This window comes from Oncorhynchus kisutch, linkage group LG11, assembly GCF_002021735.2.
Source record: "Oncorhynchus kisutch isolate 150728-3 linkage group LG11, Okis_V2, whole genome shotgun sequence".
In the NCBI taxonomy this organism is placed as follows: Eukaryota; Metazoa; Chordata; class Actinopteri; order Salmoniformes; family Salmonidae; genus Oncorhynchus; species Oncorhynchus kisutch.
In genome coordinates this window covers 86,720,662-86,746,490 of record NC_034184.2, presented here as the reverse complement: position 1 = coordinate 86,746,490, position 25,829 = coordinate 86,720,662, and the positions used below count along the sequence as shown (strand labels likewise).

Below are 25,829 nucleotides of genomic sequence, written 5' to 3'. Positions count from 1 at the left end.
AGTGAAATACTGAATACAACAGGTGTAGTAGACCTCACAGTAAAATGCTGAATACAACAGGTGTAGTAGACCTTACAGTGAAATGCTGAATACAACAGGTGTAGTAGACCTTACAGTGAAATACTGAATACAACAGGTGTAGTAGACCTCACAGTAAAATGCTGAATACAACAGGTGTAGTAGACATTACAGTGAAATACTGAATACAACAGGTGTAGTAGACATTACAGTGAAATACTGAATACAACAGGTGTAGTAGACCTCACAGTGAAATGCTGAATACAACAGGTGTAGTAGACCTCACAGTGAAATGCTGAATACAACAGGTGTAGTAGACCTCACAGTGAAATACTGAATACAACAGGTGTAGTAGACCTCACAGTAAAATGCTGAATACAACAGGTGTAGTAGACCTTACAGTGAAATGCTGAATACAACAGGTGTAGTAGACCTCACAGTGAAATACTGAATACAACAGGTGTAGTAGACCTCACAGTAAAATGCTGAATACAACAGGTGTAGTAGACCTCACAGTGAAATGCTGAATACAACAGGTGTAGTAGACCTTACAGTGAAATGCTGAATACAACAGGTGTAGTAGACCTCACAGTGAAATGCTGAATACAACAGGTGTAGTAGACCTCACAGTGAAATACTGAATACAACAGGTGTAGTAGACCTCACAGTGAAATGCTGAATACAACAGGTGTAGTAGACCTCACAGTGAAATGCTGAATACAACAGGTGTAGTAGACCTCACAGTGAAATACTGAATACAACAGGTGTAGTAGACCTGACAGTGTAATGCTGAATACAACAGGTGTAGTAAACCTTACAGTGAAATACTGAATACAACAGGTGTAGTAGACCTTACAGTGAAATGCTGAATACAACAGGTGTAGTAGACATTACAGTGAAATACTGAATACAACAGGTGTAGTAGACATTACAGTGAAATACTGAATACAACAGGTGTAGTAGACCTCACAGTGAAATGCTGAATACAACAGGTGTAGTAGACCTCACAGTGAAATGCTGAATACAACAGGTGTAGTAGACCTCACAGTGAAATACTGAATACAACAGGTGTAGTAGACCTCACAGTAAAATGCTGAATACAACAGGTGTAGTAGACCTTACAGTGAAATGCTGAATACAACAGGTGTAGTAGACCTTACAGTGAAATACTGAATACAACAGGTGTAGTAGACCTCACAGTAAAATGCTGAATACAACAGGTGTAGTAGACATTACAGTGAAATACTGAATACAACAGGTGTAGTAGACATTACAGTGAAATACTGAATACAACAGGTGTAGTAGACCTCACAGTGAAATGCTGAATACAACAGGTGTAGTAGACCTCACAGTGAAATGCTGAATACAACAGGTGTAGTAGACCTCACAGTGAAATACTGAATACAACAGGTGTAGTAGACCTCACAGTAAAATGCTGAATACAACAGGTGTAGTAGACCTTACAGTGAAATGCTGAATACAACAGGTGTAGTAGACCTCACAGTGAAATACTGAATACAACAGGTGTAGTAGACCTCACAGTAAAATGCTGAATACAACAGGTGTAGTAGACCTCACAGTGAAATGCTGAATACAACAGGTGTAGTAGACCTTACAGTGAAATGCTGAATACAACAGGTGTAGTAGACCTCACAGTGAAATGCTGAATACAACAGGTGTAGTAGACCTCACAGTGAAATGCTGAATACAACAGGTGTAGTAGACCTTACAGTGAAATGCTGAATACAACAGGTGTAGTAGACCTTACAGTGAAATACTGAATACAACAGGTGTAGTAGACCTCACAGTGAAATGCTGAATACAACAGGTGTAGTAGACCTCACAGGGAAATGCTGAATACAACAGGTGTAGTAGACCTCACAGTGAAATGCTGAATACAACAGGTGTAGTAGACCTTACAGTGAAATGCTGAATACAACAGGTGTAGTAGACCTCACAGTGAAATGCTGAATACAACAGGTGTAGTAGACCTCACAGTGAAATGCTGAATACAACAGGTGTAGTAGACCTCACAGTGAAATGCTGAATACAACAGGTGTAGTAGACCTCACAGTGAAATGCTGAATACAACAGGTGTAGTAGACCTTACAGTGAAATGCTGAATACAACAGGTGTAGTGGACCTTACAGTGAAATGCTGAATACAACAGGTGTAGGTAGACCTTACAGTGAAATGCTGAATACAACAGGTGTAGTAGACCTCACAGTGAAATGCTGAATACAACAGGTGTAGTAGACCTCACAGTGAAATGCTGAATACAACAGGTGTAGTAGACCTTACAGTGAAATGCTGAATACAACAGGTGTAGTAGTAGACCTAACAGTGAAATGCTGAATACAACAGGTGTAGTAGTAGACCTAACAGTGAAATGCTGAATACAACAGGTGTAGTAGACCTCACAGTGAAATGCTGAATACAACAGGTGTAGTAGACCTCACAGTGAAATGCTGAATACAACAGGTGTAGTAGACCTTACAGTGAAATACTGAATACAACAGGTGTAGACCTCACAGTGAAATGCTGAATACAACAGGTGTAGTAGACCTCACAGTGAAATGCTGAATACAACAGGTGTAGTAGACCTTACAGTGAAATGCTGAATACAACAGGTTTAGTAGACCTTACAGTGAAATGCTGAATACAACAGGTGTAGTAGACCTCACAGTGAAATGCTGAATACAACAGGTGTAGTAGACCTCACAGTGAAATGCTGAATACAACAGGTGTAGTAGACCTCACAGTGAAATGCTGAATACAACAGGTGTAGTAGACCTCACAGTGAAATGCTGAATACAACAGGTGTATTAGACCTCACAGTGAAATGCTGAATACAACAGGTGTAGTAGACCTTACAGTGAAATGCTGAATACAACAGGTGTAGTAGACCTCACAGTGAAATGCTGAATACAACAGGTGTAGTAGACCTCACAGTGAAATGCTGAATACAACAGGTGTAGTAGACCTCACAGTGAAATGCTGAATACAACAGGTGTAGTAGACCTTACAGTGAAATGCTGAATTTATTTACATTTACAAGCCCTTAACAGCAGTTTTAAGTAAAATAAATAAATAAAGATAATAAAAGGAAAATGAAATAACAAATAATGAAAGAACAGCAGTAACATAATAGTAGTGAGGTTATATACAGAGGACACCTGTAGACCGATGTGTCTGTCTGTCAACCTGCTCTGGTTTCACTTTCAGCCCCCGGTGAGGGTGTCAACACTGCTGACTGTGTAGGTTAGGAGAATGATGGGTCTATATAGAGGACCGTGCGTATATAGGACACATCTTTATGGGGTCTCAATACTGGCTGTTTACTGACAGAAAGGAATAGGCTTCAATATGAAAAACATATTCTTAAGTCTTATTTTGGAATGGTTTCAATCTTAGAATGGGCCACGGACCAATAGGCTAGGTGATAGTCTAGCTAGAATCATCTAGATGGCAGTATCTATGCTAGCCAGAGGGTTGCCCTGCACGCACTTTGACCTGATTTGACCCAATCCAAACACCACACACACACTCGCTCTATCTCTCTACTCTCCATCACCCCCGAGTACACTGTTACTGTCACATGTGTAGTATAAATCAATGGCTGAAAACGCGAGTTGCTGGTCACGGAATAACACAGGCACAGGCGCATCGGTGACAAACGTGTTTCCTTGCGCGTAATGGAGCTGAAGTCAAAAGCGCACAAAATCTGTATAAATGTGAAAAGTTACAATCCGGTATTAACGTTATTAATAACGCAATAATAAACCAACGCTATAGACAGTCACATCTCCGTTCTGTCTTTTCATGAACCTTTTTCGCACGTCAAAAACCACAACACATCACGACAGATCCCACTGGTTCACGGTTTAAAGAGACACACACAATATACAACAAAAAAAAAATACATGCCAATCCGGTATAACAGTATAATGGTATATCTTACCACCGTCGCCATAGGTCTCAATCCCATACCCGTCCTGTAGGCCATTACTCCACGTCCCATCGTACCGGGCAGGTGTATTGTGACTCTGTCGGAGTCCATAGCGACCCTTGAATCCGTGGCTCCATTCACCGCGGTAAGTCCACTTCCCTTTGGTTTCGACCCCAAGCCCATGCCGTTTCCCCTGGGACCAGTAGCCGTGGTACGTATTCCCGCTGGGCCAGGTGTACACCCCCACTATCTCAAAGCCGTGCGACCAGGAGCCGGCGTATTCGCCCTGGCCTTTTGGCCCGGTACAGATGCCATGTCCGTGGGCTTTACCGTCCTCCCACCCGCCGCAGTATGTTCCTCCATCGTCGAAGTCAAACCTTCCGCCCGTCATTCAGAACAGCCGTGAAATGAAGCAGAAAGCTACGGCTGCAGAATGATTCAATGGTCTCGTGTTATTACCCCCCCAGAAGGGATCCAGCAGGGAGCGGAGAGGTGGAGAAAACGGAGAGATGAGCCAACGAGAGGAGGACTCTGTTTGCACAAGAAGTAAAAATAAACAAAAAAAACAGTGATGATGGTGGTGGGAATCATGGGTAGTGTGTTCCAAGAGGTTGATATGTAAAGAAACAATTATGTGTGATGTGGTTAGTGTGTGTGTGTGTGGGTGTGTGTGTGTGTATGAATGGGGAGGGAAGCGTAATTTACCGGAGGCGCACGCTGTATCCTCCGCTGTGTGATAGCTCCGTCCCCCCTCTCACCCACTGATCACAGAGGGAGAGAGAGAGAAGCATCGAGTCGCTGAACAAGAAAGACACAGCCAATTTCAACGTCACGCCAGTAGAACCTCCCACCACCCCCCTCAGCTAATTATGAGGGTGGATGCACTCGAGCCATCTGAATTATGTGCCGCTGTTCAACCACTAAATCATAGTTCAAATAGCGGACCAACCCGTCAGATAAGCACTGCCGCTTTGCTGCGACGCAACCTGCTGCTGCCGCCGCCCGCCACCGGTGGTGGTGCCAGGACTTTTTAAAAACGCGCGCCTCCTTCCTCGCACAGGTGTGTTCTCTGTACGGAACGGCTATTTTGGAGGTGTGCGTGAACACGGGGATCAAATATAAATGTCCGATGTAGTCACGGTAAGATCGCTGAAGCTCTCAACATGTTGTAATGAGGAAAACAAACAACATTAATATGACATATCGTTGTTGTATTCAATGCTACTGTTTACTTTTTGTGTGTAAAAGGTGTATTTAAGTTATGCTATTACATTCCTCAACCTAGAATTGTACCTCTTTAAGAGCAGCCTCCAGGGTAACTTCTGCCATTTGAAATGTAACGAGGTCAATCTCGAAAGTTCTACTCCATAATTCTACACAACGTCATTAATCAATCAGTTTGGACATGATGAAAATATATAGACTTCAATGGAATGGAAACTATTCATTTGTCGTTACAGTAACTGACAATATCACAAATCAAAGTGCTCGACAGATTGGACCAAGGGAAATGGATGGGATAATAGCGACCTCTGCTGGTGGCTGGAAGCAATGCGTGACACACTTGTTACAGACCGGCGTTTATACGCATAGGACTTCTGTATGGGGTGGACTCTACAACCTATCTCAAGCGACGATTTTTTTTTTTAATGACACGTCTTTCTTGCTATTTTATTACACGCGTAGCAAAAAAACTAAACCAATAGCCTACGTTGCATAGCCTAGAGTAGAGCCAAATAGAGCGTCAACCACATAGGCTTACATAATAGGCTATATAGTCCTACATAGCCTACTCGAAGTTGTGATCGTTTGAGAGGAACGATGTTCATTCATAGGCAGCTCTGGATAAGAGAGTCAGCAAACTGCAAAAAAAAAGAAAAGTGAAATGTAAATCTCTTATACATTCAGCATCAATTATGAATCTCAGAGGGGTGTGATGCCGTCCGATGAGGCAGCGGAGTGGAGGCCTGGACTAACCGTCCCGAAACGCAACGCAGCGACAGATCTGCTAAAATGGCGTCAGAAAATATGGCTGAGTCTCAGCATGAGAAATAAAGGGTTATGTTCAGGAGGTACAGCAAGAGAGCCGAGTTGTGATTGGACACAGTCCTTCAATTATCAGAATGTGAGTGTTTCTGCACCATGCGGTTTCAGAACCTCCGCCATGGACAGCTCCTCATGGGTAGCCTATCAGGTAGCGGGTTACGAAACTGTGCTAAGTTTATCAACATGCTAATAAATAAAAAATAACACTGATTTATAGATTTACCATTTTCTTCATGAACCCTTTATGCACGAAATAATGCTTGCAAGAACTAGAAATCATTCAATAATTGTTTACATTTTGCTGGTTTAGATTGTCAGTAAGACAAAGGAGCTGATGGTTGGACTACAGGAAACAGATGACTGAGCCACGCTCCCATTAACATAGACGCGGCTGTACTGGAGAAAGTGGAAACCTTGAAGTTCCTTGAGGTTGGTGGCATCTTAATTGGGGAGGACGGGCTCGTGGTAATGGCTGGAGCGGAATCACAGGAACGGTATCAAATACATCAAACTCGTGGTTTCCATGGTTTCCGTGTGTTCTATGCCCTTCCATTCGCTCCGTTCCAGCCATTATTATGAGTCGTCCTCCCGATCCACAGCCTCCTGTGACGTCCACATCACTAAGGATCTATCATGGTCCACACACACCAACAAAGCAGTGAAGAGGGTACAGAACCCCTCTTCCTCCTCAGGGGACTGAAAAGACTTGGCATGGGCCCCTCAGATCCTCAGCTGCACCATCGAGAGCATCTTGACTGTCTGCATCACCGCCTGGTATGGCAACTGCTTGACATCCGACAGCAAGGCGCTACAGAGGGTAGTGCGTGCGGCCCAGTACATCACTGGGGCCAAGCTCCCTACCATCCAGGAGCGCTATACCAGGCGGTGTCAGAGGAAGGCCCCCAGAAATTGTAATAGACTCCAGCCACCCAAGTCACAGACTATTCTCTCTGCTACCGAATGGCAAGCAGTACTGATGCACCAAGTCTGGAACCAACAGGAACCTGAACAGCTTCTACCCCTCCAAAGCCATAAGACTGATAAATAGTTAGTTAAATAGATAGATAAATAGTTAGTTAAAGAGTTAGTTAAATAGTTAGTTAAAGAGTTAGTTAAATAGTTAGTTAAAGAGTTAGTTAAATAGTTAGTTAAAGAGATAGTTAAATAGTTAGTTAAAGAGTTAGTTAAATAGTTAGTTAAATAGATAGTTAAATAGTTAGTTAAATAGTTAGTTAAATAGTTAGTTAAATAGTTGGTTAAATAGATAGGTAAATAGTTAGTTAAATAGTTAGTTAAATAGTTAGATAAATAGATAGGTAAATAGTTAGTTAAATAGTTAGTTTAATAGTTAGTTAAATAGTTAACCAAATAGCTACCAGTACTACCTGCATTGACCCTTTCTGCACTGTATATATATCTATCCTATCTACCTTAATTACCTCGTACCTCTACACATGGACTCAGTACTGGTACCCTGTGTATATAGTCTAGTCAGTACTGGTACCCTGTGTATATAGCCTAGTTATCATTACTCAGTACTGGTACCCTGTGTATATAGTCTAGTCAGTACTGGTACCCTGTGTATATAGCCTAGTTATCATTACTCAGTATTCAGTACTGGTACCCTGTGTATATAACCTAGTTATCATTACTCAGTACTGGTACCCTGTGTATATAGCCTAGTTATCATTGACCCAGTACTGGTACCCTGTGTATATAACCTAGTTATCATTACTCAGTTCTGGTACCCTGTGTATATAGCCTAGTTATCATTACTCAGTACTGGTACCCTGTGTATATAGCCTAGTTATCATTGACTCAGTACTGGTACCCTGTGTATATAGCCTAGTTATCATTACTCAGTACTGGTACCCTGTGTATATAGCCTAGTTATCATTACTGAGTACTGGTACCCTGTGTATATAGACTAGTTATCATTACTCAGTATGGGTACCCTCTGTATATAGTCTAGTTATCATTACTCAGTACTGGTACCCTGTGTATATAACCTGGTTATCATTACTCAGTACTGGTACCCTGTGTATATAACCTAGTTATCATTACTCAGTACTGGTACCCTGTGTATATAACCTAGTTATCATTACTCAGTACTGGTACCCTGTGTATATAACCTAGTTATCATTACTCAGTACTGGTACCCTGTGTATATAACCTAGTTATCATTACTCAGTACTGGTACCCTGTGTATATAACCTAGTTATCATTACTCAGTACTGGTACCCTGTGTATATAACCTAGTTATCATTACTCAGTACTGGTACCCTGTGTATATAACCTAGTTATCATTACTCAGTACTGGTACCCTCTGTATATAACCTAGTTATCATTACTCAGTACTGGTACCCTGTGTATATAACCTAGTTATCATTACTCAGTACTGGTACCCTCTGTATATAACCTAGTTATCATTACTCAGTACTGGTACCCTGTGTATATAGTCTAGTCAGTACTGGTACCCTGTGTATATAACCTAGTTATCATGACTCAGTACTGGTACCCTGTGTATATAACCTAGTTATCATTACTCAGTACTGGTACCCCCTGTATATAACCCAGTTATCATTACTCAGTACTGGTACCCTCTGTATATAACCTAGTTATCATTACTCAGTACTGGTACCCTGTGTATATAGCCTAGTCAGTACTGGTACCCTGTGTATATAACCTAGTTATCATGACTCAGTACTGGTACCCTGTGTATATAACCTAGTTATCATTACTCAGTACTGGTACCCTGTGTATATAGCCTAGTTATCATTACTCAGTACTGGTACACGGTGTATATAACGTAGTTATCATTACCCAGTACTGGTACCCTGTGTATATAGCCTAGTTATCATTACCCAGTACTGGTACCCTGTGTATATAACCTAGTTATCATTACCCAGTACTGGTACCCTGTGTATATAGCCTAGTTATCATTACCCAGTACTGGTACCCTGTGTATATAGCCTAGTTATCATTACTCAGTACTGGTACCCTGTGTATATAACCTAGTTATCATTACTCAGTACTGGTACCCTGTGTATATAGTCTAGTCAGTACTGGTACCCTGTGTATATAGTCTAGTCAGTACTGGTACCCTGTGTATATAGTCTAGTCAGTACTGGTACCCTGTGTATATAGTCTAGTCAGTACTGGTACCCTGTGTATATAGTCTAGTCAGTACTGGTACCCTGTGTATATAGTCTAGTCAGTACTGGTACCCTGTGTATATAGTCTAGTCAGTACTGGTACCCTGTGTATATAGTCTAGTCAGTACTGGTACCCTGTGTATATAGTCTAGTCAGTACTGGTACCCTGTGTATATAACCTAGTTATCATTACTGAGTACTGGTACCCTGTGTATATAACCTAGTTATCATTACTCAGTACTGGTACCCTGTGTATATAACCTAGTTATCATTACTCAGTACTGGTACCCTGTGTATATAACCTAGTTATCATTACTCAGTACTGGTACCCTCTGTATATAGCCTAGTTATCATTATTCAGTACTGGTACCCTGTGTATATAGCCTAGTTATCATTACTCAGTATGGGTACCCTCTGTATATAGTCTAGTTATCATTACTCAGTACTGGTACCCTGTGTATATAACCTAGTTATCATTACTCAGTACTGGTACCCTGTGTATATAACCTAGTTATCATTATTCACTACTGGTACCCTGTGTATATAACCTAGTTATCATTACTCAGTACTGGTACCCTGTGTATATAACCTAGTTATCATTACTCAGTACTGGTACCCTGTGTATATAACCTAGTTATCATTACTCAGTACTGGTACCCTGTGTATATAACCTAGTTATCATTACTCAGTACTGGTACCCCGTGTATATAACCTAGTTATCATTACTCAGTACTGGTACCCTGTGTATATAACCTAGTTATCATGACTCAGTACTGGTACCCTCTGTATATAACCTAGTTATCATTACTCAGTACTGGTACCCTGTGTATATAACCTAGTTATCATTACTCAGTACTGGTACCCTCTGTATATAACCTAGTTATCATTACTCAGTACTGGTACCCTGTGTATATAGTCTAGTCAGTACTGGTACCCTGTGTATATAACCTAGTTATCATGACTCAGTACTGGTACCCTGTGTATATAACCTAGTTATCATTACTCAGTACTGGTACCCTCTGTATATAACCTAGTTATCATTACTCAGTACTGGTACCCTCTGTATATAACCTAGTTATCATTACTCAGTACTGGTACCCTGTGTATATAGCCTACTCAGTACTGGTACCCTGTGTATATAACCTAGTTATCATTACCCAGTACTGATACCCTGTGTATATAGCCTAGTTATCATTACCCAGTACTGGTACCCTGTGTATATAACCTAGTTATCATTACCCAGTACTGATACCCTGTGTATATAGCCTAGTTATCATTACCCAGTACTGGTACCCTGTGTATATAACCTAGTTATCATTACCCAGTACTGGTACCCTGTGTATATAGCCTAGTTATCATTACCCAGTACTGGTACCCTGTGTATATAGCCTAGTTATCATTACTCAGTACTGGTACCCTGTGTATATAACCTAGTTATCATTACTCAGTACTGGTACCCTGTGTATATAGTCTAGTCAGTACTGGTACCCTGTGTATATAGTCTAGTCAGTACTGGTACCCTGTGTATATAGTCTAGTCAGTACTGGTACCCTGTGTATATAGTCTAGTCACTACTGGTACCCTGTGTATATAGTCTAGTCAGTACTGGTACCCTGTGTATATAGTCTAGTCAGTACTGGTACCCTGTGTATATAGTCTAGTCAGTACTGGTACCCTGTGTATATAGTCTAGTCAGTACTGGTACCCTGTGTATATAACCTAGTTATCATTACTGAGTACTGGTACCCTGTGTATATAACCTAGTTATCATTACTCAGTACTGGTACTCTGTGTATATAACCTAGTTATCATTACTCAGTACTGGTACCCTCTGTATATAGCCTAGTTATCATTACTCAGTACTGGTACCCTGTGTATATAGTCTAGTCAGTACTGGTACCCTGTGTATATAACCTAGTTATCATTACTCAGTACTGGTACCCTGTGTATATAGTCTAGTTATCATTACTCAGTACTGGTACCCTGTGTATATAGTCTAGTCAGTACTGGTACCCTGTGTATATAACCTAGTTATCATTACTCAGTACTGGTACCCTGTGTATATAGTCTAGTCAGTACTGGTACCCTGTGTATATAACCTAGTTATCATTACTCAGTACTGGTACCCTGTGTATATAGTCTAGTTATCATTACTCAGTACTGGTACCCTGTGTATATAACCTAGTTATCATTACTCAGTACTGGTACCCTGTGTATATAACCTAGTTATCATTAACTCAGTACTGGTACCCTGTGTATATAGTCTAGTCAGTACTGGTACCCTGTGTATATAGTCTAGTTATCATTACTCAGTACTGGTACCCTGTGTATATAACCTAGTTATCATTAACTCAGTACTGGTACCCTGTGTATATAGTCTATTCAGTACTGGTACCCTGTGTATATAACCTAGTTATCATTACTCAGTACTGGTACCCTGTGTATATAACCTAGTTATCATTACTCAGTACTGTTACCCTGTGTATATAACCTTGTTATCATTAACTCAGTACTGGTACCCTGTGTATATAGTCTAGTCAGTACTGGTACCCTGTGTATATAACCTAGTTATCATTACTCAGTACTGGTACCCTCTGTATATAGCCTAGTTATCATTACTCAGTACTGGTACCCTGTGTATATAGTCTAGTCAGTACTGGTACCCTGTGTATATAACCTAGTTATCATGACTCAGTACTGGTACCCTGTGTATATAACCTAGTTATCATTAACTCAGTACTGGTACCCTGTGTATATAGTCTAGTCAGTACTGGTACCCTGTGTATATAGTCTAGTTATCATTACTCAGTACTGGTACCCTGTGTATATAACCTAGTTATCATTACTCAGTACTGGTACCCTGTGTATATAACCTAGTTATCATTACTCAGTACTGGTACCCTGTGTATATAACCTAGTTATCATTACTCAGTACTGGTACCCTGTGTATATAACCTAGTTATCATTAACTCAGTACTGGTACCCTGTGTATATAGTCTAGTCAGTACTGGTACCCTGTGTATATAACCTAGTTATCATTACTCAGTACTGGTACCCTGTGTATATAACCTAGTTATCATTACTCAGTACTGGTACCCTGTGTATATAACCTAGTTATCATTACTCAGTACTGGTACCCTGTGTATATAACCTAGTTATCATTACTCAGTACTGGTACCCCCTGTATATAACCCAGTTATCATTACTCAGTACTGGTACCCTCTGTATATAACCTAGTTATCATTACTCAGTACTGGTACCCTGTGTATATAGCCTAGTCAGTACTGGTACCCTGTGTATATAACCTAGTTATCATGACTCAGTACTGGTACCCTGTGTATATAACCTAGTTATCATTACTCAGTACTGGTACCCTGTGTATATAGCCTAGTTATCATTACTCAGTACTGGTACACGGTGTATATAACGTAGTTATCATTACCCAGTACTGGTACCCTGTGTATATAGCCTAGTTATCATTACCCAGTACTGGTACCCTGTGTATATAACCTAGTTATCATTACCCAGTACTGGTACCCTGTGTATATAGCCTAGTTATCATTACCCAGTACTGGTACCCTGTGTATATAGCCTAGTTATCATTACTCAGTACTGGTACCCTGTGTATATAGTCTAGTCAGTACTGGTACCCTGTGTATATAGTCTAGTCAGTACTGGTACCCTGTGTATATAGTCTAGTCAGTACTGGTACCCTGTGTATATAGTCTAGTCAGTACTGGTACCCTGTGTATATAGTCTAGTCAGTACTGGTACCCTGTGTATATAGTCTAGTCAGTACTGGTACCCTGTGTATATAGTCTAGTCAGTACTGGTACCCTGTGTATATAGTCTAGTCAGTACTGGTACCCTGTGTATATAGTCTAGTCAGTACTGGTACCCTGTGTATATAACCTAGTTATCATTACTGAGTACTGGTACCCTGTGTATATAACCTAGTTATCATTACTCAGTACTGGTACCCTGTGTATATAACCTAGTTATCATTACTCAGTACTGGTACCCTGTGTATATAACCTAGTTATCATTACTCAGTACTGGTACCCTCTGTATATAGCCTAGTTATCATTATTCAGTACTGGTACCCTGTGTATATAGCCTAGTTATCATTACTCAGTATGGGTACCCTCTGTATATAGTCTAGTTATCATTACTCAGTACTGGTACCCTGTGTATATAACCTAGTTATCATTACTCAGTACTGGTACCCTGTGTATATAACCTAGTTATCATTATTCAGTACTGGTACCCTGTGTATATAACCTAGTTATCATTACTCAGTACTGGTACCCTGTGTATATAACCTAGTTATCATTACTCAGTACTGGTACCCTGTGTATATAACCTAGTTATCATTACTCAGTACTGGTACCCTGTGTATATAACCTAGTTATCATTACTCAGTACTGGTACCCCGTGTATATAACCTAGTTATCATTACTCAGTACTGGTACCCTGTGTATATAACCTAGTTATCATGACTCAGTACTGGTACCCTCTGTATATAACCTAGTTATCATTACTCAGTACTGGTACCCTGTGTATATAACCTAGTTATCATTACTCAGTACTGGTACCCTCTGTATATAACCTAGTTATCATTACTCAGTACTGGTACCCTGTGTATATAGTCTAGTCAGTACTGGTACCCTGTGTATATAACCTAGTTATCATGACTCAGTACTGGTACCCTGTGTATATAACCTAGTTATCATTACTCAGTACTGGTACCCTCTGTATATAACCTAGTTATCATTACTCAGTACTGGTACCCTCTGTATATAACCTAGTTATCATTACTCAGTACTGGTACCCTGTGTATATAGCCTACTCAGTACTGGTACCCTGTGTATATAACCTAGTTATCATTACTCAGTACTGGTACCCTGTGTATATAACCTAGTTATCATTACTCAGTACTGGTACCCTGTGTATATAACCTAGTTATCATTACTCAGTACTGGTACCCTGTGTATATAACCTAGTTATCATTAACTCAGTACTGGTACCCTGTGTATATAGTCTAGTCAGTACTGGTACCCTGTGTATATAACCTAGTTATCATTACTCAGTACTGGTACCCTGTGTATATAACCTAGTTATCATTACTCAGTACTGGTACCCTGTGTATATAACCTAGTTATCATTACTCAGTACTGGTACCCTGTGTATATAACCTAGTTATCATTACTCAGTACTGGTACCCCCTGTATATAACCCAGTTATCATTACTCAGTACTGGTACCCTCTGTATATAACCTAGTTATCATTACTCAGTACTGGTACCCTGTGTATATAGCCTAGTCAGTACTGGTACCCTGTGTATATAACCTAGTTATCATGACTCAGTACTGGTACCCTGTGTATATAACCTAGTTATCATTACTCAGTACTGGTACCCTGTGTATATAGCCTAGTTATCATTACTCAGTACTGGTACACGGTGTATATAACGTAGTTATCATTACCCAGTACTGGTACCCTGTGTATATAGCCTAGTTATCATTACCCAGTACTGGTACCCTGTGTATATAACCTAGTTATCATTACCCAGTACTGGTACCCTGTGTATATAGCCTAGTTATCATTACCCAGTACTGGTACCCTGTGTATATAGCCTAGTTATCATTACTCAGTACTGGTACCCTGTGTATATAGTCTAGTCAGTACTGGTACCCTGTGTATATAGTCTAGTCAGTACTGGTACCCTGTGTATATAGTCTAGTCAGTACTGGTACCCTGTGTATATAGTCTAGTCAGTACTGGTACCCTGTGTATATAGTCTAGTCAGTACTGGTACCCTGTGTATATAGTCTAGTCAGTACTGGTACCCTGTGTATATAGTCTAGTCAGTACTGGTACCCTGTGTATATAGTCTAGTCAGTACTGGTACCCTGTGTATATAGTCTAGTCAGTACTGGTACCCTGTGTATATAACCTAGTTATCATTACTGAGTACTGGTACCCTGTGTATATAACCTAGTTATCATTACTCAGTACTGGTACCCTGTGTATATAACCTAGTTATCATTACTCAGTACTGGTACCCTGTGTATATAACCTAGTTATCATTACTCAGTACTGGTACCCTCTGTATATAGCCTAGTTATCATTATTCAGTACTGGTACCCTGTGTATATAGCCTAGTTATCATTACTCAGTATGGGTACCCTCTGTATATAGTCTAGTTATCATTACTCAGTACTGGTACCCTGTGTATATAACCTAGTTATCATTACTCAGTACTGGTACCCTGTGTATATAACCTAGTTATCATTATTCAGTACTGGTACCCTGTGTATATAACCTAGTTATCATTACTCAGTACTGGTACCCTGTGTATATAACCTAGTTATCATTACTCAGTACTGGTACCCTGTGTATATAACCTAGTTATCATTACTCAGTACTGGTACCCTGTGTATATAACCTAGTTATCATTACTCAGTACTGGTACCCCGTGTATATAACCTAGTTATCATTACTCAGTACTGGTACCCTGTGTATATAACCTAGTTATCATGACTCAGTACTGGTACCCTCTGTATATAACCTAGTTATCATTACTCAGTACTGGTACCCTGTGTATATAACCTAGTTATCATTACTCAGTACTGGTACCCTCTGTATATAACCTAGTTATCATTACTCAGTACTGGTACCCTGTGTATATAGTCTAGTCAGTACTGGTACCCTGTGTATATAACCTAGTTATCATGACTCAGTACTGGTACCCTGTGTATATAACCTAGTTATCATTACTCAGTACTGGTACCCTCTGTATATAACCTAGTTATCATTACTCAGTACTGGTACCCTCTGTATATAACCTAGTTATCATTACTCAGTACTGGTACCCTGTGTATATAGCCTACTCAGTACTGGTACCCTGTGTATATAACCTAGTTATCATTACTCAGTACTGGTACCCTGTGTATATAGCCTAGTTATCATTACTCAGTACTGGTACCCTGTGTATATAACCTAGTTATCATTACCCAGTACTGATACCCTGTGTATATAGCCTAGTTATCATTACCCAGTACTGGTACCCTGTGTATATAACCTAGTTATCATTACCCAGTACTGGTACCCTGTGTATATAGCCTAGTTATCATTACCCAGTACTGGTACCCTGTGTATATAACCAAGTTATCATTACCCAGTACTGGTACCCTGTGTATATAGCCTAGTTATCATTACCCAGTACTGGTACCCTGTGTATATAGCCCAGTTATCATTACTCAGTACTGGTACCCTGTGTATATAACCTAGTTATCATTACTCAGTACTGGTACCCTGTGTATATAGTCTAGTCAGTACTGGTACCCTGTGTATATAGTCTAGTCAGTACTGGTACCCTGTGTATATAGTCTAGTCAGTACTGGTACCCTGTGTATATAGTCTAGTCACTACTGGTACCCTGTGTATATAGTCTAGTCAGTACTGGTACCCTGTGTATATAGTCTAGTCAGTACTGGTACCCTGTGTATATAGTCTAGTCAGTACTGGTACCCTGTGTATATAGTCTAGTCAGTACTGGTACCCTGTGTATATAACCTAGTTATCATTACTGAGTACTGGTACCCTGTGTATATAACCTAGTTATCATTACTCAGTACTGGTACTCTGTGTATATAACCTAGTTATCATTACTCAGTACTGGTACCCTGTGTATATAACCTAGTTATCATTACCCAGTACTGATACCCTGTGTATATAGCCTAGTTATCATTACCCAGTACTGGTACCCTGTGTATATAACCTAGTTATCATTACCCAGTACTGGTACCCTGTGTATATAGCCTAGTTATCATTACCCAGTACTGGTACCCTGTGTATATAACCAAGTTATCATTACCCAGTACTGGTACCCTGTGTATATAGCCTAGTTATCATTACCCAGTACTGGTACCCTGTGTATATAGCCCAGTTATCATTACTCAGTACTGGTACCCTGTGTATATAACCTAGTTATCATTACTCAGTACTGGTACCCTGTGTATATAGTCTAGTCAGTACTGGTACCCTGTGTATATAGTCTAGTCAGTACTGGTACCCTGTGTATATAGTCTAGTCAGTACTGGTACCCTGTGTATATAGTCTAGTCACTACTGGTACCCTGTGTATATAGTCTAGTCAGTACTGGTACCCCTGTGTATATAGTCTAGTCAGTACTGGTACCCTGTGTATATAGTCTAGTCAGTACTGGTACCCTGTGTATATAGTCTAGTCAGTACTGGTACCCTGTGTATATAACCTAGTTATCATTACTGAGTACTGGTACCCTGTGTATATAACCTAGTTATCATTACTCAGTACTGGTACTCTGTGTATATAACCTAGTTATCATTACTCAGTACTGGTACCCTGTGTATATAACCTAGTTATCATTACTCAGTACTGGTACCCTCTGTATATAGCCTAGTTATCATTACTCAGTACTGGTACCCTGTGTATATAGTCTAGTCAGTACTGGTACCCTGTGTATATAACCTAGTTATCATTACTCAGTACTGGTACCCTGTGTATATAGTCTAGTTATCATTACTCAGTACTGGTACCCTGTGTATATAGTCTAGTCAGTACTGGTACCCTGTGTATATAACCTAGTTATCATTACTCAGTACTGGTACCCTGTGTATATAGTCTAGTCAGTACTGGTACCCTGTGTATATAACCTAGTTATCATTACTCAGTACTGGTACCCTGTGTATATAGTCTAGTTATCATTACTCAGTACTGGTACCCTGTGTATATAACCTAGTTATCATTACTCAGTACTGGTACCCTGTGTATATAACCTAGTTATCATTAACTCAGTACTGGTACCCTGTGTATATAGTCTAGTCAGTACTGGTACCCTGTGTATATAGTCTAGTTATCATTACTCAGTACTGGTACCCTGTGTATATAACCTAGTTATCATTACTCAGTACTGGTACCCTGTGTATATAGCCTAGTTATCATTACTCAGTACTGGTACCCTGTGTATATAACCTAGTTATCATTACCCAGTACTGATACCCAGTGTATATAGCCTAGTTATCATTACCCAGTACTGGTACCCTGTGTATATAACCTAGTTATCATTACCCAGTACTGGTACCCTGTGTATATAGCCTAGTTATCATTACCCAGTACTGGTACCCTGTGTATATAACCAAGTTATCATTACCCAGTACTGGTACCCTGTGTATATAGCCTAGTTATCATTACCCAGTACTGGTACCCTGTGTATATAGCCTAGTTATCATTACTCAGTACTGGTACCCTGTGTATATAACCTAGTTATCATTACTCAGTACTGGTACCCTGTGTATATAGTCTAGTCAGTACTGGTACCCTGTGTATATAGTCTAGTTATCATTACTCAGTACTGGTACCCTGTGTATATAACCTAGTTATCATTAACTCAGTACTGGTACCCTGTGTATATAGTCTAGTCAGTACTGGTACCCTGTGTATATAACCTAGTTATCATTACTCAGTACTGGTACCCTGTGTATATAACCTAGTTATCATTACTCAGTACTGGTACCCTGTGTATATAACCTAGTTATCATTACTCAGTACTGGTACCCTGTGTATATAACCTAGTTATCATTACTCAGTACTGGTACCCCCTGTATATAACCCAGTTATCATTACTCAGTACTGGTACCCTCTGTATATAACCTAGTTATCATTACTCAGTACTGGTACCCTGTGTATATAGCCTAGTCAGTACTGGTACCCTGTGTATATAACCTAGTTATCATGACTCAGTACTGGTACCCTGTGTATATAACCTAGTTATCATTACTCAGTACTGGTACCCCTGTGTATATAGCCTAGTTATCATTACTCAGTACTGGTACACGGTGTATATAACGTAGTTATCATTACCCAGTACTGGTACCCTGTGTATATAGCCTAGTTATCATTACCCAGTACTGGTACCCTGTGTATATAACCTAGTTATCATTACCCAGTACTGGTACCCTGTGTATATAGCCTAGTTATCATTACCCAGTACTGGTACCCTGTGTATATAGCCTAGTTATCATTACTCAGTACTGGTACCCTGTGTATATAACCTAGTTATCATTACTCAGTACTGGTACCCTGTGTATAGTCTAGTCAGTACTGGTACCCTGTGTATATAGTCTAGTCAGTACTGGTACCCTGTGTATATAGTCTAGTCAGTACTGGTACCCTGTGTATATAGTCTAGTCAGTACTGGTACCCTGTGTATATAGTCTAGTCAGTACTGGTACCCTGTGTATATAGTCTAGTCAGTACTGGTACCCTGTGTATATAGTCTAGTCAGTACTGGTACCCTGTGTATATAGTCTAGTCAGTACTGGTACCCTGTGTATATAGTCTAGTCAGTACTGGTACCCTGTGTATATAACCTAGTTATCATTACTGAGTACTGGTACCCTGTGTATATAACCTAGTTATCATTACTCAGTACTGGTACCCTGTGTATATAACCTAGTTATCATTACTCAGTACTGGTACCCTGTGTATATAGCCTAGTTATCATTATTCAGTACTGGTACCCTGTGTATATAGCCTAGTTATCATTACTCAGTATGGGTACCCTCTGTATATAGTCTAGTTATCATTACTCAGTACTGGTACCCTGTGTATATAACCTAGTTATCATTACTCAGTACTGGTACCCTGTGTATATAACCTAGTTATCATTATTCAGTACTGGTACCCTGTGTATATAACCTAGTTATCATTACTCAGTACTGGTACCCTGTGTATATAACCTAGTTATCATTACTCAGTACTGGTACCCTGTGTATATAACCTAGTTATCATTACTCAGTACTGGTACCCTGTGTATATAACCTAGTTATCATTACTCAGTACTGGTACCCCCGTGTATATAACCTAGTTATCATTACTCAGTACTGGTACCCTGTGTATATAACCTAGTTATCATGACTCAGTACTGGTACCCTCTGTATATAACCTAGTTATCATTACTCAGTACTGGTACCCTGTGTATATAACCTAGTTATCATTACTCAGTACTGGTACCCTCTGTATATAACCTAGTTATCATTACTCAGTACTGGTACCCTGTGTATATAGTCTAGTCAGTACTGGTACCCTGTGTATATAACCTAGTTATCATGACTCAGTACTGGTACCCTGTGTATATAACCTAGTTATCATTACTCAGTACTGGTACCCTCTGTATATAACCTAGTTATCATTACTCAGTACTGGTACCCTCTGTATATAACCTAGTTATCATTACTCAGTACTGGTACCCTGTGTATATAGCCTACTCAGTACTGGTACCCTGTGTATATAACCTAGTTATCATTACTCAGTACTGGTACCCTGTGTATATAGCCTAGTTATCATTACTCAGTACTGGTACCCTGTGTATATAACCTAGTTATCATTACCCAGTACTGATACCCTGTGTATATAGCCTAGTTATCATTACCCAGTACTGGTACCCTGTGTATATAACCTAGTTATCATTACCCAGTACTGGTACCCTGTGTATATAGCCTAGTTATCATTACCCAGTACTGGTACCCTGTGTATATAACCAAGTTATCATTACCCAGTACTGGTACCCTGTGTATATAGCCTAGTTATCATTACCCAGTACTGGTACCCTGTGTATATAGCCTAGTTATCATTACTCAGTACTGGTACCCTGTGTATATAACCTAGTTATCATTACTCAGTACTGGTACCCTGTGTATATAGTCTAGTCAGTACTGGTACCCTGTGTATATAGTCTAGTCAGTACTGGTACCCTGTGTATATAGTCTAGTCAGTACTGGTACCCTGTGTATATAGTCTAGTCACTACTGGTACCCTGTGTATATAGTCTAGTCAGTACTGGTACCCTGTGTATATAGTCTAGTCAGTACTGGTACCCTGTGTATATAGTCTAGTCAGTACTGGTACCCTGTGTATATAGTCTAGTCAGTACTGGTACCCTGTGTATATAACCTAGTTATCATTACTGAGTACTGGTACCCTGTGTATATAACCTAGTTATCATTACTCAGTACTGGTACTCTGTGTATATAACCTAGTTATCATTACTCAGTACTGGTACCCTGTGTATATAACCTAGTTATCATTACTCAGTACTGGTACCCTCTGTATATAGCCTAGTTATCATTACTCAGTACTGGTACCCTGTGTATATAGTCTAGTCAGTACTGGTACCCTGTGTATATAACCTAGTTATCATTACTCAGTACTGGTACCCTGTGTATATAGTCTAGTTATCATTACTCAGTACTGGTACCCTGTGTATATAGTCTAGTCAGTACTGGTACCCTGTGTATATAACCTAGTTATCATTACTCAGTACTGGTACCCTGTGTATATAGTCTAGTCAGTACTGGTACCCTGTGTATATAACCTAGTTATCATTACTCAGTACTGGTACCCTGTGTATATAGTCTAGTTATCATTACTCAGTACTGGTACCCTGTGTATATAACCTAGTTATCATTACTCAGTACTGGTACCCTGTGTATATAACCTAGTTATCATTAACTCAGTACTGGTACCCTGTGTATATAGTCTAGTCAGTACTGGTACCCTGTGTATATAGTCTAGTTATCATTACTCAGTACTGGTACCCTGTGTATATAACCTAGTTATCATTAACTCAGTACTGGTACCCTGTGTATATAGTCTATTCAGTACTGGTACCCTGTGTATATAACCTAGTTATCATTACTCAGTACTGGTACCCTGTGTATATAACCTAGTTATCATTACTCAGTACTGTTACCCTGTGTATATAACCTTGTTATCATTAACTCAGTACTGGTACCCTGTGTATATAGTCTAGTCAGTACTGGTACCCTGTGTATATAACCTAGTTATCATTACTCAGTACTGGTACCCTCTGTATATAGCCTAGTTATCATTACTCAGTACTGGTACCCTGTGTATATAGTCTAGTCAGTACTGGTACCCTGTGTATATAACCTAGTTATCATGACTCAGTACTGGTACCCTGTGTATATAACCTAGTTATCATTAACTCAGTACTGGTACCCTGTGTATATAGTCTAGTCAGTACTGGTACCCTGTGTATATAGTCTAGTTATCATTACTCAGTACTGGTACCCCTGTGTATATAACCTAGTTATCATTACTCAGTACTGGTACCCTGTGTATATAACCTAGTTATCATTACTCAGTACTGGTACCCTGTGTATATAACCTAGTTATCATTACTCAGTACTGGTACCCTGTGTATATAACCTAGTTATCATTAACTCAGTACTGGTACCCTGTGTATATAGTCTAGTCAGTACTGGTACCCTGTGTATATAACCTAGTTATCATTACTCAGTACTGGTACCCTGTGTATATAACCTAGTTATCATTACTCAGTACTGGTACCCTGTGTATATAACCTAGTTATCATTACTCAGTACTGGTACCCTGTGTATATAGTCTAGTCAGTACTGGTACCCTGTGTATATAACCTAGTTATCATTACTCAGTACTGGTACCCTGTGTATATAGTCTAGTCAGTACTGGTACCCTGTGTATATAGTCTAGTCAGTACTGGTACCCTGTGTATATAGTCTAGTCAGTACTGGTACCCTGTGTATATAGTCTAGTCAGTACTGTACCCTGTGTATATAACCTAGTTATCATTACTGAGTACTGGTACCCTGTGTATATAACCTAGTTATCATTACTCAGTACTGGTACCCTGTGTATATAACCTAGTTATCATTACTCAGTACTGGTACCCTGTGTATATAACCTAGTTATCATTACTCAGTACTGGTACCCTCTGTATATAGCCTAGTTATCATTATTCAGTACTGGTACCCTGTGTATATAGCCTAGTTATCATTACTCAGTATGGGTACCCTCTGTATATAGTCTAGTTATCATTACTCAGTACTGGTACCCTGTGTATATAACCTAGTTATCATTACTCAGTACTGGTACCCTGTGTATATAACCTAGTTATCATTATTCAGTACTGGTACCCTGTGTATATAACCTAGTTATCATTACTCAGTACTGGTACCCTGTGTATATAACCTAGTTATCATTACTCAGTACTGGTACCCTGTGTATATAACCTAGTTATCATTACTCAGTACTGGTACCCTGTGTATATAACCTAGTTATCATTACTCAGTACTGGTACCCCGTGTATATAACCTAGTTATCATTACTCAGTACTGGTACCCTGTGTATATAACCTAGTTATAATGACTCAGTACTGGTACCCTCTGTATATAACCTAGTTATCATTACTCAGTACTGGTACCCTGTGTATATAACCTAGTTATCATTACTCAGTACTGGTACCCTCTGTATATAACCTAGTTATCATTACTCAGTACTGGTACCCTGTGTATATAGTCTAGTCAGTACTGGTACCCTGTGTATATAACCTAGTTATCATGACTCAGTACTGGTACCCTGTGTATATAACCTAGTTATCATTACTCAGTACTGGTACCCTCTGTATATAACCTAGTTATCATTACTCAGTACTGGTACCCTCTGTATATAACCTAGTTATCATTACTCAGTACTGGTACCCTGTGTATATAGCCTAGTCAGTACTGGTACCCTGTGTATATAACCTAGTTATCATGACTCAGTACTGGTACCCTGTGTATATAACCTAGTCATCATTACTCAGTACTGGTACCCTGTGTATATAGCCTAGTTATCATTACTCAGTACTGGTACCCTGTGTATATAACCTAGTTATCATTACCCAGTACTGGTACCCTGTGTATATAGCCTAGTTATCATTACCCAGTACTGGTACCCTGTGTATATAACCTAGTTATCATTACCCAGTACTGGTACCCTGTGTATATAGCCTAGTTATCATTACCCAGTACTGGTACCCTGTGTATATAACCAAGTTATCATTACCCAGTACTGGTACCCTGTGTATATAGCCTAGTTATCATTACCCAGTACTGGTACCCTGTGTATATAGCCTAGTTATCATTACTCAGTACTGGTACCCTGTGTATATAACCTAGTTATCATTACTCAGTACTGGTACCCTGTGTATATAGTCTAGTCAGTACTGGTACCCTGTGTATATAGTCTAGTCAGTACTGGTACCCTGTGTATATAGTCTAGTCAGTACTGGTACCCTGTGTATATAGTCTAGTCACTACTGGTACCCTGTGTATATAGTCTAGTCAGTACTGGTACCCTGTGTATATAGTCTAGTCAGTACTGGTACCCTGTGTATATAGTCTAGTCAGTACTGGTACCCTGTGTATATAGTCTAGTCAGTACTGGTACCCTGTGTATATAACCTAGTTATCATTACTGAGTACTGGTACCCTGTGTATATAACCTAGTTATCATTACTCAGTACTGGTACTCTGTGTATATAACCTAGTTATCATTACTCAGTACTGGTACCCTGTGTATATAACCTAGTTATCATTACTCAGTACTGGTACCCTCTGTATATAGCCTAGTTATCATTACTCAGTACTGGTACCCTGTGTATATAGTCTAGTCAGTACTGGTACCCTGTGTATATAACCTAGTTATCATTACTCAGTACTGGTACCCTGTGTATATAGTCTAGTTATCATTACTCAGTACTGGTACCCTGTGTATATAGTCTAGTCAGTACTGGTACCCTGTGTATATAACCTAGTTATCATTACTCAGTACTGGTACCCTGTGTATATAGTCTAGTCAGTACTGGTACCCTGTGTATATAACCTAGTTATCATTACTCAGTACTGGTACCCTGTGTATATAGTCTAGTTATCATTACTCAGTACTGGTACCCTGTGTATATAACCTAGTTATCATTACTCAGTACTGGTACCCTGTGTATATAACCTAGTTATCATTAACTCAGTACTGGTACCCTGTGTATATAGTCTAGTCAGTACTGGTACCCTGTGTATATAGTCTAGTTATCATTACTCAGTACTGGTACCCTGTGTATATAACCTAGTTATCATTAACTCAGTACTGGTACCCTGTGTATATAGTCTAGTCAGTACTGGTACCCTGTGTATATAACCTAGTTATCATTACTCAGTACTGGTACCCTGTGTATATAACCTAGTTATCATTACTCAGTACTGGTACCCTGTGTATATAACCTTGTTATCATTAACTCAGTACTGGTACCCTGTGTATATAGTCTAGTCAGTACTGGTACCCTGTGTATATAACCTAGTTATCATTACTCAGTACTGGTACCCTCTGTATATAGCCTAGTTATCATTACTCAGTACTGGTACCCTGTGTATATAGTCTAGTCAGTACTGGTACCCTGTGTATATAACCTAGTTATCATGACTCAGTACTGGTACCCTGTGTATATAACCTAGTTATCATTAACTCAGTACTGGTACCCTGTGTATATAGTCTAGTCAGTACTGGTACCCTGTGTATATAGTCTAGTTATCATTACTCAGTACTGGTACCCTGTGTATATAACTTAGTTATCATTACTCAGTACTGGTACCCTGTGTATATAACCTAGTTATCATTACTCAGTACTGGTACCCTGTGTATATAACCTAGTTATCATTACTCAGTACTGGTACCCTGTGTATATAACCTAGTTATCATTAACTCAGTACTGGTACCCTGTGTATATAGTCTAGTCAGTACTG

General features: G+C 39.7%; 2 protein-coding genes across 2 annotated transcripts in view; one reads left to right on the top strand and one right to left on the bottom strand.

The window, feature by feature from the left end:
- Nucleotides 1-25,829, top strand: part of LOC109876606 (junctophilin-1-like) — a 257,329-nt gene that overhangs the window by 28,112 nt on the left and 203,388 nt on the right. The window lies entirely within an intron of this gene.
- Nucleotides 3,888-4,809, bottom strand: LOC109888107 (junctophilin-1). The gene is made up of 2 exons (XM_020479315.2): nucleotides 4,673-4,809; nucleotides 3,888-4,498 (listed from the first exon to the last, which is right to left on the bottom strand). The coding sequence occupies exon 2, from the start codon at nucleotides 4,356-4,358 to the stop codon at nucleotides 3,903-3,905; it is 456 nt and encodes a 151-aa protein (XP_020334904.2). The 5' UTR covers nucleotides 4,359-4,498; nucleotides 4,673-4,809; the 3' UTR covers nucleotides 3,888-3,902.